General features: G+C 26.9%; 1 protein-coding gene across 2 annotated transcripts in view; it reads left to right on the top strand.

Annotated features, from left to right (window-relative positions):
* The window catches only part of LOC107167771 (tyrosine-protein kinase receptor-like), a 409,135-nt gene that overhangs the window by 57,382 nt on the left and 334,165 nt on the right, over window positions 1–17,588 (top strand). For both annotated transcript variants that reach the window (XM_089216481.1, XM_089216480.1), the window contains exon 2: window positions 406–898. In XM_089216481.1, the coding sequence (XP_089072607.1) occupies window positions 502–898 (397 nt within the window). In that variant the 5' untranslated portion in view covers window positions 406–501. The remainder of the gene's footprint in view (window positions 1–405; window positions 899–17,588) is intronic.

Here is a 17,588-nt window from a genome sequence, read left to right as displayed (position 1 = left end):
ATTTTCGATAAGCCAAAACTGCAATTATTGCAACTATCAATATCGTTCCAGCGACGATATACCTAAGTTTAATCTTGTCGTGCTAGCGGTTATTCAAGACTCAAGTGATAAAACTGAAAAACGTTGAATTTCATTATTTGTCACATGTGTGGTCGAGGTTATAGACTTTAAAAATAAATTTTATCAATTTCATAGATTTCAGTTGCAGTGCTTGAGTAACGTCTATTCCTGTGAAATACTTTGAACCGATTCATTAAGTATCAAAATTTAATTGTTCTTAAAATGTCACTGAAATCTCCTGTAATAAACCATCAGTGTTTGTGTGTGGGAAGGGGGGGGGGGGTTCACCAGTGAAGAAATGCCATCGTTTTATAAGATGAAGCTCTAATCGTGTGGGTTTTTCAGGTGTCAGTGCTTCGAACATCGGACGAGTGAGAGGAGCTGAGACGGTTTGACTTCGCGATCGCCGAAATTAGAGATCTCGAATCACTGACAACCGGCATGATGTCAGATCACCATCGCAAGTACCACCAACTGCACAATCACCGTCACCAGTCCCACGGCAGTCACCACAAACGCCACCAGCGCCAACTCCACCACTCCGGTCAGTATCGCGGTCCACCATTGATCGTGGCTATAGCACTGTGGGCCGCGGTGGCTTGCGTCACGGTGCCCAAGGCCTCGTCGTCTCCGGCCACCGGTGACATGAGTCTGTTGACCATGCAGCGCATAAAGTCTTACGTGGACGACACGTGCACGTTGGACCCGCACTGCCAATGGACGTGGGACCCTCTGCCGAATGGGCTGCAGAATGTGTCCGTGGATGAAGCAGCGTCTGCGATGCCGAATGACTACTTGTTTCCGCCCGGCGACGACGCTGAGAAACCAGGACAAAGAGGTGAGTGCTTGCAAGCTAATATTATATGATAGTTACGCTGCGGAGGGGAAACTAAACGCAATGGAGGAACAGATGTATCAAATCGCAATGGTTTTTCCCGACAAAAATATATATAATTATTTATTTTGACCATCATACCGGCACAACTATTAATGTAATAATAAATATTAATACATACTTCGATTCATAAGAAGCTTAATACACAACATCAATCATACCTTCTTTTTGGTTTTCCAAGTTCCATTTATTTTCCTTTCTTACTCTTTTAATTGTTAGAATACCTATCTAATTTGTACCATTGAATACATAGTACGTTAAAGTTACAGTTTATGAATTGATTAATGATTAAACATCCCAGATTCTAATAAGTTAATTAGTAAGCACTGTAGAGTTCACGCGTTTTCGTTGTTTAAAAATCAGTGATATGTGGGAGGTGATCAACCTCTTGACAATCAGCATTAAAAGTTCGATCAACAGAACTGTGATTCACTGCAGGTCGTAACTTGTATTCAAGAATTTCTGCAAGGACTAATTTTCAGCAAATAATTGATTTTTAAGATGTGAAATGAAGAATTATTGATTGAAAATTGTAGGAAACAGAAAAATTGAAATGGTGGAAAAATTGATCTCAAATAAACTTCATATTAAATGTTATATATTTTCTAAATTCTTATCACATTTCTAGGAATGGTTACAAGCAGTTCATCATTTTTAGTGATAAATATTATTTGCTTACTATAAATTAGTAACATAATATGCATTCTTACGTGGGAATATACAATACAGTCATAATGCACTTACTATACATTATTTATTATTCAAACAATAACTTATAAAATTTCTAATGTTAAACTTTTTAAAAACAATCAGTATTGAATCCCTCCAAGACCACCTCCTTGCTTGTATTGTTAACTTTGGCATATCAATATCTTGCGTTGAACAGAATCAATTTAATGTTTATGTGTTGAAAAATACAAATGAGAAAGAAAAATAACGGTAATGTTTGACAGTGAGTTGCTTAAATGTATTATCTATATACAATTATTATTTTGGTGTGTGATGGATACTTAAATATTTATTTTGATTTAGCGATGATAAGGTATTAAATATCAGTAATTTTAAGATGAATATGTTGAACATCAAACACAACAGGATGATTCTATAGATGATCTATGAAATCTATACTATCTTATTTTGTTGTGGTATCTTACACTTGATATCTATTTCAGATATTTCAGATATCTATTAAGAAAGAAAAAAAGACGTTTGAAATTTGAAATTATGTTCTTGAACAATTGTATAACTTTAGATAGGTTCTAAATTTGGTTTTGAGCCTACAATACGAGTATTTATAAGAACACAATTTCCATTAATAAATATACCTAATACACATGTACCAATAATATGATTTAAAGTGTAAACAATAGTAGTATGTTACTCGGCGACTAACAATTATTACATAATTCATTACATTTTAATTACTGTGAGAGGTATTTGAAAAAAGGACCACAAACAGAGATGAAGTTGTGTAACTTATGGTCCTTAAAGAAATCAGAACAAGTGTAAATGCCGATTTATTCAATACCCCAACATGAAACTATGGTGGGTCATTAACTACCTACTAGAATTATTTATCTAAATTAATGTTGACTTTACGTGCTCTTTGAAAAAAAACCTAGTTAAGTAATTAATAATTTAATTTATACGTTTTATACTTCTTGAGCACTTAACATTCTACAATCGAACAATAACCGTGAGTTCGTTTATTATATAATTTATCAAATGAAAAATATGTGGTCAAAAACCTTAAATGTTTACACGGGAAACATCGCCATTGTCAGAGCTAAGTAAGTGTTGAAGTGGCAATCAGAGATATCATAATATTTCAAGAGCTTGTAAGGTTGATAATAATAAATAAATAAATTGGATAAATATCTTTGAATTGGCCGGCTTAAAAATATTACAATTGTTACCTTCACGTATTATACGCGTTCAACAATCACCATTTACGGGTTTTTCGGCCATAAAGTACGACTTGAATTCAATTCTAGAGCACTTCTTCGAAATGCATTCGAAACATTAAATTCAATGTCGTTTTAAGAAATGTTTTTGTACACAAAAATGCTATAACAATAAATTTAATGTATTTGTACAAATAAAAATGTATTATGCTACTCTCACTGATATAAATCACTTGATTGTAAATAAAAAAACGTGTATAATAATACAAATGCATTTGGTACATATTTTATTTATGAAAACCGAGCTTAAACAAATACTCGTTATGTAATATATTAAATTATTTATTAAGATAGGTACTTAAAAAATAATAATATGAGAAATTGTATGATCATATAATGTATATTTGTAATAAAATATATCATACGTAACTTCTTAGTGTCCTTACTCTCGCTGAAATAATTGAAGTCATAATTGAAATCAGTCTTCTTTGGTTAATTACCATCACGTCAATATTCTTAGCGTGTGCTGACGATTTCTATGCCATCACTTAGTAGCTGAGTATGTACGAGAGAGACATATTGTTCTATAAAGTTTTAGGCCTGTATCCCCCTTAGTGTATGAACTGGTGTATTTCAGCAAGTGATTCTTGGTTTTTACCTCAGCTTTTGTGTTTTTACAGTGTTTCTAATAGATATTTCATAGTTACTCAAAGGTATTTGGTCAATTGTGAGTGGTTCAAGGTCACTTCATGTCACATTAAATACCTACAAATTTCATATTCTGCATGTCTATTTTTTTTAGTTCTTTAAGTGTTGACACTTGTTTGTATCTTTGGGAAGTTGTGTTTGAGGAGTTGGATTTTCGTTTATAATATTATGTGAAACGTCTTTTAGAGATTGAGCGAGATATTTTTGGCCGCATATTGCGCTTTTATCTCTAAGTATATCGTCGGAATATAATATGAAAATTCTGCATAAAAATAGCACATATGATATCGGGATATAATATATTATGCGTAATATAATATGCATCGTACTTAATTTGTGGATAAATATTTGCTGGCGTGAACATTTACGTATTATTGGGTTTTGTTGATACATTTGATTAAATATTCTGTTTCTGTGTTTTAGTATCACATTATCTGTGTTTTCTTTGATTTTTATCATATTTATCATATTTATCATATATAAATATTAAATATTATTAAATGAGTGTTTAAAATATTGTAAAGCAAAAATGTCCATAACTTCCTTAAAATGAAAATATTTAAGTAACCAATTTAAATTACGCAAATAATGTTTTTCCATTAATTTTGATACGATATGATATGATCTAACAACACAAAATTGGTTCTGTTCAACGAAAATGTGATATATTGTTTACTTGTGTAAGGCGAAGAGAGCACGAAACCATATTAAACCATATGATGAAGGGGTGGGTGTCCTTCACGTTCTTGTATTATTTTAAGTCCTTTAATAATGTTAGTAATGCAATTGTACAACTCCCCGTCCACGCCAGCTTGATGTACTTCGATGTGTTTCAAAAGTGCTCAGTAAAATGAATCAATTTAGCGTTATGAAATCAGAATAATAATGTATTATATTATGATATTTTTGATATTATGATGTCTGGAATTAAAAAAAAAAAAACTATAAAAATAAATATTTACGCTTCAATCGTCATAATATTTATGATTTATAATAATATAAGACCATAACGTAGGTAAGTAAACACATATAACTTCACAAGTAACGAGCAGGGCATAATAATATTTTAAGTGGGTCACCAGTGATATTATTATAACATGTTAGAGCTACAAGTGCTAAAAACAGCGAGGAAAATATTAAACTTTGATGTTACCAATTTAAATTGGTACAAATTATATTATTATAGTTGGGTAATAAACAAAATAAATCCAATAATTCCGTTTCCATCATAAAATTATATATACCTATGTAGTACATATGTATCTCTTACCAAACATTTTAAAATAATCACTATTGTTTACCGCACAAAACTGATTTCGATCATAGTGAATATACAAGCTAGGATACTGTAATGACATTATCATAACAATACATTTAAGTGTTTTAACTTTTATTCGATTTTATTTATCAATAATTGTTCTCATGAATAGTATTAAAATTTAAAATTCTACCAACAATTGAAAATTTGAAAATTTTTAAAAAATTTTCACAGGTACCTATCAAATTTAATATCATTACGTTTTCCGTTATATTATTTATTATCATTATTAGATCTGTATATGAAAAGTATTAACAGAGTTAAGAATGAATTCTCAGTGAATGAAAGTATAAAATATTTTAAGAATCTATATATATATATATTATGTATTTAATATTTTACATACTATTATATTATACTACAATCCATTACTTTATATTTATCGTATTACATTAATTAGAAAAAAATAATTCAAAATAAATCGAAAGCTTTATCGTTTTAAAAAACGTAGGGTAGTCAGTCTCAAGTGGATAAATTGAAAATACAAAATTAAAAAGTGTTTACTAAAAAAACAACGTAGTCCAGCCAGTTTAATTATAATTTCTGAATCTAGGAATGGTTTATTTATTATGAAGATATTAAATGGCGCGTTCCTCAATCTCTTTTTGCCCATCCTCCTGTCGAACGACTCTAACAGTCATGAACACAACAATAAATAAAAGTTGATTCTATCCAACCAAACTTCATTATACTAATACGTGATACACAACACAAAATATACACTATTGGCTGTAAAGTTTTGTGAAGTTGTAAAACCGTTTTTTTATTACTTAACTCGTTTATTTATTCAAATTTCCACCAGGACTTTCGGACAGGAATTACAATAAAATAAAGTCCAGTTCGGTCCTAGAGTGATCAATTTTTTTCATTCATCACATACAAGTATTATTCATAATTTGTAATTATTTACAATAATTTTACAATTATTGCCAAAAAATAAAAGGAAATATCAAATAAATATTAAATGTTTTACTAACAGTTTATTTTTATGATAATCAAGTCAAGACTGAAGAATGGTTCCAAAAAAAAAAAAACAAATCAAGTACCTAGTTACGACTTAATTATTTATTATATTGTGGACGCCTTAATTAATATCTCAGACCTTGGTTAAGGTAAAATGAAATCAATAAAAACTTCAATTACTTATTTTGAACCAGAGACCGATTATTAATTTCTTGTGTATCTAGTTTTTTTTATACACATTGTGAGTTGAAGTAAGAAAATATTAGATTCACTATCATAAAAGTTATTGAAAATAAATGTACTTTTATACATGATGTCATAAGTTGATTTAGCCTGTTTATTTTATGAACGTCAAATAACAATATGTTGCTAACATTTAAAATATAAAAAGTTCGCTATTTCTATTTAAACGGGACGAGAAGGTTAGCTATAGATTCTAAGAAATTATGTTTAAAAAAATATCTACTTCATGTCATTGGATAAAAAAATTTGAATTTCCTAAATGCCTGATTTATATTATTGCTATACATATAATAATTTAGTTTAAATATAAATATTTTTTAATATAGTTTAATTAATAAGTATGAACTATAATATTATTATTAAATATAAATTACATAATATATTATTCATATATATTAACCACGTTCAAGTAAAATTAATATATTTCAAATCCACACACTGATTATATTAAAATCAACGTTTAATTACAAAAATATATACTTACCAATATAGTGTGATAGTAACAATAATAGGTTGTTCTAAAGAATGGTTCTGTAGTGTATAGTTGAAATGAATTTTGCATCCATTGGACTAAATTTTTGTCAATTTCACTGGACGCTATAAAGAGATTTTTAGAATGAAAAATCAAATATAATTACAGATAAAAAACAATTATCTAATTACTTTGATATACCTACGAAAAAAAAATGTTTATAATTAAATTATTTCATTATATTTTATAAGTATTTATAATTTAGATACAACAGGTTTTAATAACTCATTAGCTTATTATAAAATAACGTATTTGTTAATTAAATTCGTAGACACATGATGCAAATTAGGTATAGAGCAACTGGAATACTTTTCTTCGGAAAATAGTTTTCCATTCAAGATATGAAATACCTATTTGTTTATTATTATATTTTAATGCTTCAAATTAAATGAAAAATTCATTCTGAAAAATATCAAAACTGAACCATATGCAATAGTTGGTATACAAATAAAAAAATAATGAAAATCTTCTACATTTATTATTTTATAAATGATTTACAAAGAGTACTTAGAATAGCAATAAATGTTAATCAATATCAGTGAACAGTTACTAGATAGCTGTTTAGTAAACTCATACTAGGTATCCAGATTGAGGTAAATTAAAATAAAATTGCATATATTCTAAAAACAATTTTTTTTCAATGTTGCTTTAGATTTTTTCTAGGGAAAACAAAATCGAAAAACTATAAGATATTTATTATTATTAAAATGATAGTTTATTTGAAGTTAAATAATTAGTCTATAATACCAAATTATTTTTTTCTATAAAACGTCTATTATACTAATGTTATATTTAATTTAGTTATCATTTTTTATTTGATCTTGTTATAAAGTATCAAAAGGTTTGAAGTGATGGATTTTGAAACTTTTAATTTCCATCGAGTAAATATTAATAAGCAAGGCTGTTTCATCAAAATCAAAAACAAAAATATTATAGTACTTAACAAAAAGTACAAAGTAAGAAAATAATATGACGATCTTCATTAACGTACGTATAAAATTTTATTTTTACTTTGTTTGTAAAAACCAAAGTAAATACTCATACTTATAGTTAGTATGTAGTTTTGTTTGTGTACAACCCTTATAAATTGTACATAAAATACCAGTTTCCGTATAGAAGGTAATGAAAAAAGCAATGGAAAAAATCGGTATAGTGAAATGGTAAATATGAATTGCGAAGAAATTCAGAATCGGGTAAAGAGTAAAGAATGTAATAAAAATTTGGTTATTGTAAGGAAAATGAAAATAAATAATGCTATTGTACTGAACGATTCCAATAACAATTGATGAATGGAAAGTGCTACTACGAAGAATGAGTAATAAATGGTTTCTGTAATAACAATAATAATAATAATTTTTGAATTGAATTGAAAATTCCCGGATGTCCCGTTAATATTTGTTCGATCACAATTGATGTACAAATTAAAAATAAAATTGTCTCCAGCTAACACAAATGTTGAATATTTTAAAACCACTTAAAAAAAAAAACATATGAATAAGAGTATCTAAATAAGACTATCAGAGGCTTTTACCGACGCAATTGAGTTGGCTCCCGAATACAGGTAGTCGATATTTTACCCTCAATTATTATCTTTGAATTTGCTTCAAAGAATTTACTGTTGAATTGGCTCCTTCAGTTTTTTTTTCAAAAATATATTGATTACCAAAATATTTTTAATAATTTGAAGTTAGACGTTATTTTCTAGAAATGCTGACGTTGGCTAGACTATTTTTCATTCGTATATTTTACTTAGTTATATAATATCTATTTTAGATTTTTTAGTAAATATAATACAAAGATTTCACAAGAAAAGAGAAATAATAAAAGCCTAACAATAATTAATAAATTAAAACACAAAAAATTATTATAATATCTGAGCACGTCATTATAAAATATATGTATATTATATAAATTAAAATTAAATAAAAAAATTAAAATAGACAATGTAAACTCTATGCTTCGTTTTTATTTTTCATTAATAAGTTAAATAAAAATATTATATTCAACTATTTTTCGAGGTTTATATTTATTGGCTATAGATCATATAATAGACTAAATCAATACATTTTTATATAAATAATAGTATAGGTATATACAGCATTAGACTATATTTGAGTGCAAACTGCCAGGCTAGGTTAGTAAGTTGAAGTTTTAAAAATAAACGTGTATAATAAGAAAACCCCTAATCATATAATATTTTACAGTTTCCTTAGCCAATTTAAATATAATTTTTTCAGGAGTAAATTCAAGGATCGACTTCAAATTTACTCAAAATTGGTAGCCAATTCAATATTGGCCACTTTTACTACGAAGCAAAAATATTTCTATTTATAGGTACGTCGTGCCGTACTGAAAAAACCAAATCAAAATATTTCAATGGTCAAAAATTATATATTTTCTAAAAAAACTTGTACGACACGTAGAGATATAATATTTCATTCAATATTTTTATTTTTTTAGTATTATTATTATATGGAAGAAAAAAACATTGTTCAGGAAGCATTGAAGACTTTTTTAATCTACTTTTACTAACATTAAAAAAACAAAACAAATTGTAACACTCAAAACAGCGTGATATGTACTACGTTTACATGATACGAGTTGATCCGTTCTTAATTGAAATCGATTTTATTATGAGTCGACCTAAATTTCCTGACTTGTTTAAATGCGAGTCATAAATATTAAATCGGTATGTTATAATATTCATTATTCCATAAATGACAAAATTGATATTTCTTTCCAGCTCCATTATCATATAGAATACTATAAAAATATGTTATCACTTATCAAAATAAAAGTGATCGGTTTAGACTGTTTAGAGCATAGACCTTATAAGGTATATAGACTTTATAAGATCTATGGTTTAGAGTGCTTACAATGTTTACATGTACAAAATACAGCTGACATCATTAAATTGATTTAATTTGGTTAAACTACATTTTCGAGCGTCCTTAAAATAAAAACCGTTTATGTTATTAAGGTCGCTTTAAAGTGTTTACATTATGCATGTTTAGACCGCTTTAGTTTTTAAACCGACTTTAAATGTGCATGTAAACTTAATAGTAATATAGACGTTTATTACCTACAATTTCTGAAAAAAAAAAATAAAAAACAGTTTTTAAATTCAGAGTTCAATCTTACTTTCATAAAATTATTTTTATCATTAAAATTTAAATTTAAAAATATATCAAAATCTAAAATACTTTTGATTTGGATTGAAGAAAATACAAATGATCTCATTTATAAAATTGTGTATAGTCTGTACAGTAAATATTAGAAAAATAGAATGACATTTTCAAGGTACAAATATAGACACTTGATAATACTTAATGATAGCGGCTATATAAACATTTTACTTTCCAAGCACTCGTCTTTTTAAAACATTGTTAAGTTCATGAAAAAAGTGATATAATAAAAAAAACTTACATTTTTATGAAAATACAAGATGCTAGAGCAATCATTCTAAAAGGGTTAGATGTAACCAATCAATTATAATATGGTTTAAAGATACTGGAATTTTTGTAAATACCTTCTAAGTCTAAAGTAATTTCCAAATGGCCTGCTCAACAGTTTATAGTTATACAGTTGGTAATTGCACAATATTACAAAATTTCATCAAGCATTTTCACTCGGGTAAATTAAATATCGATTTCACTGCAAAAAACCTTATCATAAAAATTTTAAAAGACAATTTAATCTTGGACTCGACACATTAACTATTTAATGAAAATGTAATAAGGTACAGTTCTCAACATTTAACTTGTTTAAATTTTCTAATTTATAACTCCATAAAAACAATAAAATTATAATTATACTCATTATAAAAACAGGTAGTATACAAAAAACATATTCCAGAAATAATCTAATTTAAATAATGATGTACTAACGTTTGTACAATAAATTGTGGCGGAGGGAGAGTACTAGAAATTTGTGATTATTGAAAGTTATAGATCTTGCGTGTTTGTAATTAATTATTAAAATTTGCAGTCTGCACCCACAAATGTTTAACCAGCTAAGTATTGTATCAACATTTAACTGCTTAAAAATTGTATGTGACTAAATAAAAAAATAAAAAAAATTGAACGTACAAATTGTTGAAAATCTAATAAATCTCTCCTCAATCCCTTCATGAGAGCAAAATGAAAAAAAAAATGCATAAACTATTCTAGAATAGGAGTGGGTTGAACACAGACATCTGTTTGGAAATATGCGCACAGTACCGAGGCAGTTTTGAATAAATGTATATGATTCTTTATGACTCCATACCTTATATAAATTTATTGATTTTCACTTTGTAAATCGTTTCGACTCCATAATAGTGGTGCTCATACGTTTTGCCAATGCCGACAGGCAAAATATATACTATAATATTGTATATCGTCTGGCCCGATTTTTTTCGCACTTATTTATGAATAAATAATACATATTTCGCGATATAAAAAACAAATCTCGTTATTGCACAGTATTAACTGAAAACCATTACAGTTCACCCTCGTGTAAATTTGGTGGTTCTAAAACTATATTAAAAACTATATTAACCAGCTATATTACTTAAATATATGATAAACATAAAACTAATAATGCGATGCGTAATATAAAAATATGTATACAATAAGGCACAGAGATAATGATATCTGGTATTTGTTATTCAACTCACCTCAATACGATCTTGATACAAAGTACAACGGTGTATTATTTTTCGAAAAGAAGAATCAAAGGTAAACCCACATATATTTATCAATCATACTAGGTTTACAAAAAAAAAAAAAAAAAACATCATTGCAAAATCAATACAATCTTCGTTACACTAAGAATTCATCAAATATAAAAAAGTTGACTTTATGAAAACGATACTTGTCTCTTATATCAATAATAAAATGTGTGTTGCGTACCTATTGCTATTAAACATATATGTTTATATTTATATTGTACCTAGATATAGAATAGTCGGTCCGCAGTCGGGTATTTACTGCAGAGATGGATGAGAAACATGCACAATAATACTTACTTAGCTTTTCGTTTCAAGGATTATAGTGCTCTTTTAACACACACTCATTATTTAGTTCTAATTTGGTTAGGTGATATTTTAAACTGTGCGAGTTCTATTTAAAAGTATTTTATTTGTGTTTTACCAAAATACGATCTGCATTTAGATGATCATTTTAAAACTGTTATACTAATCATAATTATTAAAAAGTACACAAATAAAACTATTAAAACATAGCTCGTTTAAGAAATTAAAATAGCTTGTTTTGCTTCGATTCAGAATCTAAAACATAGTTACAGTGCATTTTACTTAAATAGTAACAGAAAATATTTTAGGCTGATGACGGTAGATTAAAATTGGTGACATTTACAAATAAGATTAACCCATGATTCATGGTAAATTGTACAAAGTGGTCATAAAATCGATAGAGGCATGTCGAGTGACTAAGAGGTTAATTGTAATAAACGACCTTATTTTCTGGAAGTATAAATCGTACTATGCTCCAATTTGAATCAGATTTTTTAGATAATAAAAATTTGATATGTGAGATGAGTTATAATTTTTTACACTATTTATTTGTTCAAAAAAATAAAAAAAATAAATGTGATGTTGAATAAATGTAAAATAATGTAAAATAAATGTAAAATTGATTTATTTTAAAATAGCAAGCACATTTCCATTATCACTTTTCACCAAAATATAAAATCGTGTAATTTGTATATGTAGTTATATTAATTCAATAACCGATTTGGATCACTTTGCGAAATCAGTTGAAAGTCACTAGTCTGCAGGTTAAGTAAGGGATATATTCATTTAAGCCATTTAAGCACGTAACATATTGTTTTAGGCAAAACACAAATTCCAATCGTTATTAAATTACCTACTTATACATTACGGAAGAGGTTGGTCGATTTTTTTCAGCTTAATATTGAACAATTGAACATAACTGAAGAATGGTAGTTATTGATTTGACAATAATTCTTTTTTTTGTTTATGTAACTGTGAACCATTTTCCGGATGAAAAGAGTGCAAAACCTTGTATATACATTCACTTCTTACAACAACAAATTTGATTTATGTAACATCCAGTCTTTTTAAAAATTCTCTGTAGTCTCAAATAATTTGCAAAAAAAACAGAAATACTTTCAATGTTAAAATATCAGTGTAAATATTTTTTTTAAATTTATTATAACTGATTTTTGAATTAATTTTATATATTAAAACCTCTCTATAACGGACACTCTAATATATCATAAATCTGTTTTTTTTAATTTATTTGACTTACATAGACAAGCTACACACATTTTATTTTTTAATTTAATTTAATTTTTTAATTTTTGAAAAAAAATAAAGATACCTATTTTATAGAGTTTATTTTTCTGAAAATTTTGAATTTTCAACATTTTATTTTCATTAATCACACGATTTTAGATAATTTTGTTATAGCTTATACTTATAGATAAAACGGTAATAAACTGGTTTTTATTTGGACGACGAGTACCCCTCTACGGGCCTACGGCTAATGGGTATATCCTCACGGGACATTCTGCATGTATATGTAATTCTACCTCCCTCTGGAGGAAAAATCTTTATAACGGAAAAATGTTTGGATCCATACGATTCCGTTATAGAGAGGTTTTACTGTATTTTTTTTTATCGTTTAAGTGGTATCCGGACAATTTCCCCCCGGACATTTTCCCCCCAATATATTTTCGATGCGGACATTTCCCCCCCCCCATTTTTTTTTAAGTTTATTATTAAATAATATAATATTATTTATTGTTTAATAAGAAATTATTTTTTGTTTAATAAAATAATATTTTTATATTAAATAATATTATTTCCTCCTTATTTATACGTAATGCTATAAAGAAAAACACAGGTAGAACAAATAATATAAGTGAAGGTTTCAATAATAAATTTAAAACTTTGGTAAGAACTCAGCATCCAAATATTTGGATGTTCATTGAAGCACTACAAAAGTCAAATTCAATGGCAATTAATTAATTATTAAAAATTAAAACAGGTACGGTTTTTTACAAAATAAAATAAATATGAAAGACGATTACAAAATATGTGCTTAGATATAAAAAAATAATCAGAAATTAAATGTTTTTTACAAAATATATAATTTTTAAGTCGAAATTTTTAGACTATTATACTTATATAATTTTTTTACGTTTTATTATATAATTTTTATTATGTTTATGAAAAAAAAAAATCGAATTTATAGTATAAATTTATAAAGTTAATTATAGTATAATTGATTATATTTATTCAAAAAAAAAAAATAATTTTTTAATTAAATAATAAACAATATTATGTTATTCAATAATAAACTTTAAAAAAAAAATGGGGGGAAAATGTCCGCATCGAAAATATATTGGGGGGAAAATGTCCTACTACGCCAAAAACAGTCGGGGGGAAAATGTCCGGGGGGAAATTGTCCGCCATTCCGTTTAAGTATCATCAACCATGGTTATTAGCGTTTTACTGTATTATTTAATTTATTTAATTCATTTGCAAAATTTGAAAAATTATAAAAGATGTATGAAGACTTACATATAAAATATGTATGAAGACTTCCAATTGTAGCTATTTATTAATTTTAACATTAAACACATGTAAATTATTGTTTCAACTTCTAAAATCCTTTTGGGTATAATTTTAAACATGATATTTATGTTACACATATTTTTGTAAATTCATATAAATTATACGCTATAATTTCTTTATTTAAAAATTATCATAAACACAGGATGCAATGCATAGTCATAATTGCATTGTCCACAGCAGATGATCCTAACCCCTTCAAAAACTTGTATTTTACTTTTGATGGATTATTGTTTATTTAAGAGGGAAAAGCGGGAAGGCGTGCTGCGGGGTTGCCTTAAATGAGTTTTACCTCACCTATTTATAAAAAATTAACCAATCTTTTTAAAATCGTTTTAATAAGACTATAGTAAACATGTTAGTAAATTAAAATGAGTTTTCAAATTCAACTATAGTCTTACAATTTAGCCAAGTGATTAGATCTGCACATACCAATGTATTGTACATTAACGACAGTTCTATACAGAATGTATCGATTTAATGTATCTATCGATTGGCACCAATGGTAGCGAATGTGATATATGAACACATTAAACACTTATAATCAATATGTATTCCATAAATTAATTATTTTAATGATTAGAATCAACTATAAATTAAAATTTTGAAGAAAAAAAAAACAGATGAATATTTTATAGTTACACCATATGAGATGGTGTTAAATCCTCTTTAAAATTAAATGAAAATCGATTCAATTGATTTATTAGATAAAAAAAATAATCATAAAAAAATAGAAAGTATTTGTACTCAAAAAACATTTAAAAAAATATCTTTTACAAGACTGAACTGCATGAACTGCATGGTATCAAAATTATTCCTGATCATCGAGTAAAAGTCTAAAAAAATAAAAATGATTGGATTCTAATCTATGGATGCCAATGACGATGACTACAATGATTTGCATAAATGTACTAGGAATATGTATTTATGTGTAAATACTATTTTATAAAGAATTAAGTATAACAATGTATAACACATCTATTTTTAATAGGTAAAATATATTTTGTCTGAGCAACAAATATCTTTACTAAGTATAGGGTTGTATAATATAATTTTGGGTATGTATTTTGTGGGTGTAATGTTATTAAGCTATCATAGTTTAAGATTAATTAACAAGGAGTGGTGGTGGGAATTAAAACCCATCTCGAGTCAGTGAGCTCTGAATAAATCCATATTCCCCAGGGCCCCAGCTAATACAAAATCTTAAATATTCCGCTATGTGTATGTGTTTGTGTATGTAGGTTATTTGTTAGCTTAGTTTATGATATTGATTCACGTACATCGCCATAGGCACAATAAGAACTTACATTTTGGGAAAAGTAATAAATACGATATTTTTAGATGCATTATTTTTCATCTGAGAGGACTATAGTAATACTAAAGCGGGCTAGTTCCCTCCTCCTGAGATGTGTCAATGTGAAATAATTCTGCAATGCATCATAATGTACCGTTTACTACTTAAATGAGACATGATGTAGTTTATTTTTATTATTTATTAACCGTTAAAATAAAATCTCTGGGGATTTGAGGAGAATACATTTTTAATACAATCGTACAAAATTGTAAAATATCGAACATTGTTTATAATTTATCAGATTGATAGAGAGCTTAGGGGATTTTGTCTGTTTAAACTCTTCGATAAAATATCGAAATTTTAAAATTAACAATTTTGGTATTTTAAATATTTAAGTACGTCATTAATTTTTGTAGTAATAATAAATTTCCATAGCCATACTTTGATAGAGTTATTGAAGATTTTTAATCAGTTTTCAAAATAAAAATCCATCAAACCCAAGTCCCACCACAGTTTTGTCTTACTTGTAGTTGCTGTAGCCTGACTTATGTGATTATTTGTACCTGTTTCAGCCTTCTTAATGTTACTTTGCTTATAAATGTTAATGTTTCATAACCATTATTGTTTTCATTGAAAATATGATTATGTGGCACAAGAATTGTAGTAACTTTAATTTACTATAAATAATATCATAAACGTATAAAACAATTTATTACAGTGAGATATAAATCACAAATTTTAAAAGCCCGTGGTTTTTTGAATAAAAACGTGTTTTACAACTTTAAGAGCTGGAGGACACGGATTGGACTTGACTAATCGACATAATATGACCTTTTAAACTTAATTTATATACATTGGATCAATTTACGGGTTAGACTTAACATTACATTTTAATATAAAATGACCTATAATTTGACTGATGGTCCTAATGTTGTTTTATCATTTATTTACAATATTATCACTTAATGTGATATTTTATGAAAGGGGTAAGTACGAGAGACTTTTCCTTTATAAGAATTAAATTATTTAGAATCTGAGTTAAGCAATACGATAAAGATGTTTAAAAAAAATGAACTAGAAAATGTCTTGCTCGATTCAACTTAAAAAGTACTGAGTATAAGACGGGATTAGTATATTGAAATAATAAAAAAAAATGTGTTATAATTAATTGATTTTTGTTAATATATATTTTTAAAGATAACAAATAAAAATGCATGATATTTAAAAACGACATTGAATGAGCGACTAAGCGCTGTTGTATATTTGATCAGGACTTTTATAGATGATGGGGTGAGATGCCACCTTTGATGGAAATATGACCGTAGATACTTATCCATTTGTGTGATATATTATTATACTCGTATTATGAAAATGTGCTTTTCCTATTATAATAATAAGTGTATTGAATTTTCAATAATAAGTATTTATACAGCTGATGGTTATTAACTGTATAAATTATTTTATAAACTAAATGTAAACTAATAAGTAATAACAATGATAATGTATCATTCTGGTATCTGCTAGTGATTACTGTGTATTATATATTGCAAGGGTCTTATTTATTATTATCATTATAGTTATAGTACATTGGCACTTGTTATACGACCAAATGGGTATGAGTTATAGCTAAAATATCGTGATTATTCGTGAATATCTTAAAAATGTATTGGTTCTTGGAAAATGATGTTATGCAAAAAGAAAAAAGTTCAACATTTTTCAAGATAGAAAAAGTATGTTTAAAAATGTGTATGTATTGCGTTCTATATCATTCCAATAAGTTTCTCCTACTCTTGAACTTTCAACACAATAGCTTGTTCAAAATTAGATTTCGCAACGCCAATAACTATAGCTGCAACAAAATGAGTTTAGCTTTATTTATTTCTTACAAGAGTATAAACGTTTTTACTTTATATATTTTTACAAAACTTTTTTGAATTATAGCCCAACGTCCATCTCAAAAAATAAATGATTATGCATGTTGAAAATCTATATTTTTTTTTAATTATAAGTTATTTATATCTATGAAGTAATAATTTTTTAACTAGTAAATTAATGTAGTCTGGAAATATTT

This window comes from Diuraphis noxia, unplaced genomic scaffold, assembly GCF_037042655.1.
Source record: "Diuraphis noxia isolate RWA-SAM2 unplaced genomic scaffold, SU_Dnox_SAM2 contig0001, whole genome shotgun sequence".
Classification (NCBI taxonomy): domain Eukaryota; kingdom Metazoa; phylum Arthropoda; class Insecta; order Hemiptera; family Aphididae; genus Diuraphis; species Diuraphis noxia.
The sequence above is the reverse complement of the archived record's forward strand: the minus strand, read 5'-3'. Positions and strand labels throughout refer to the sequence as shown.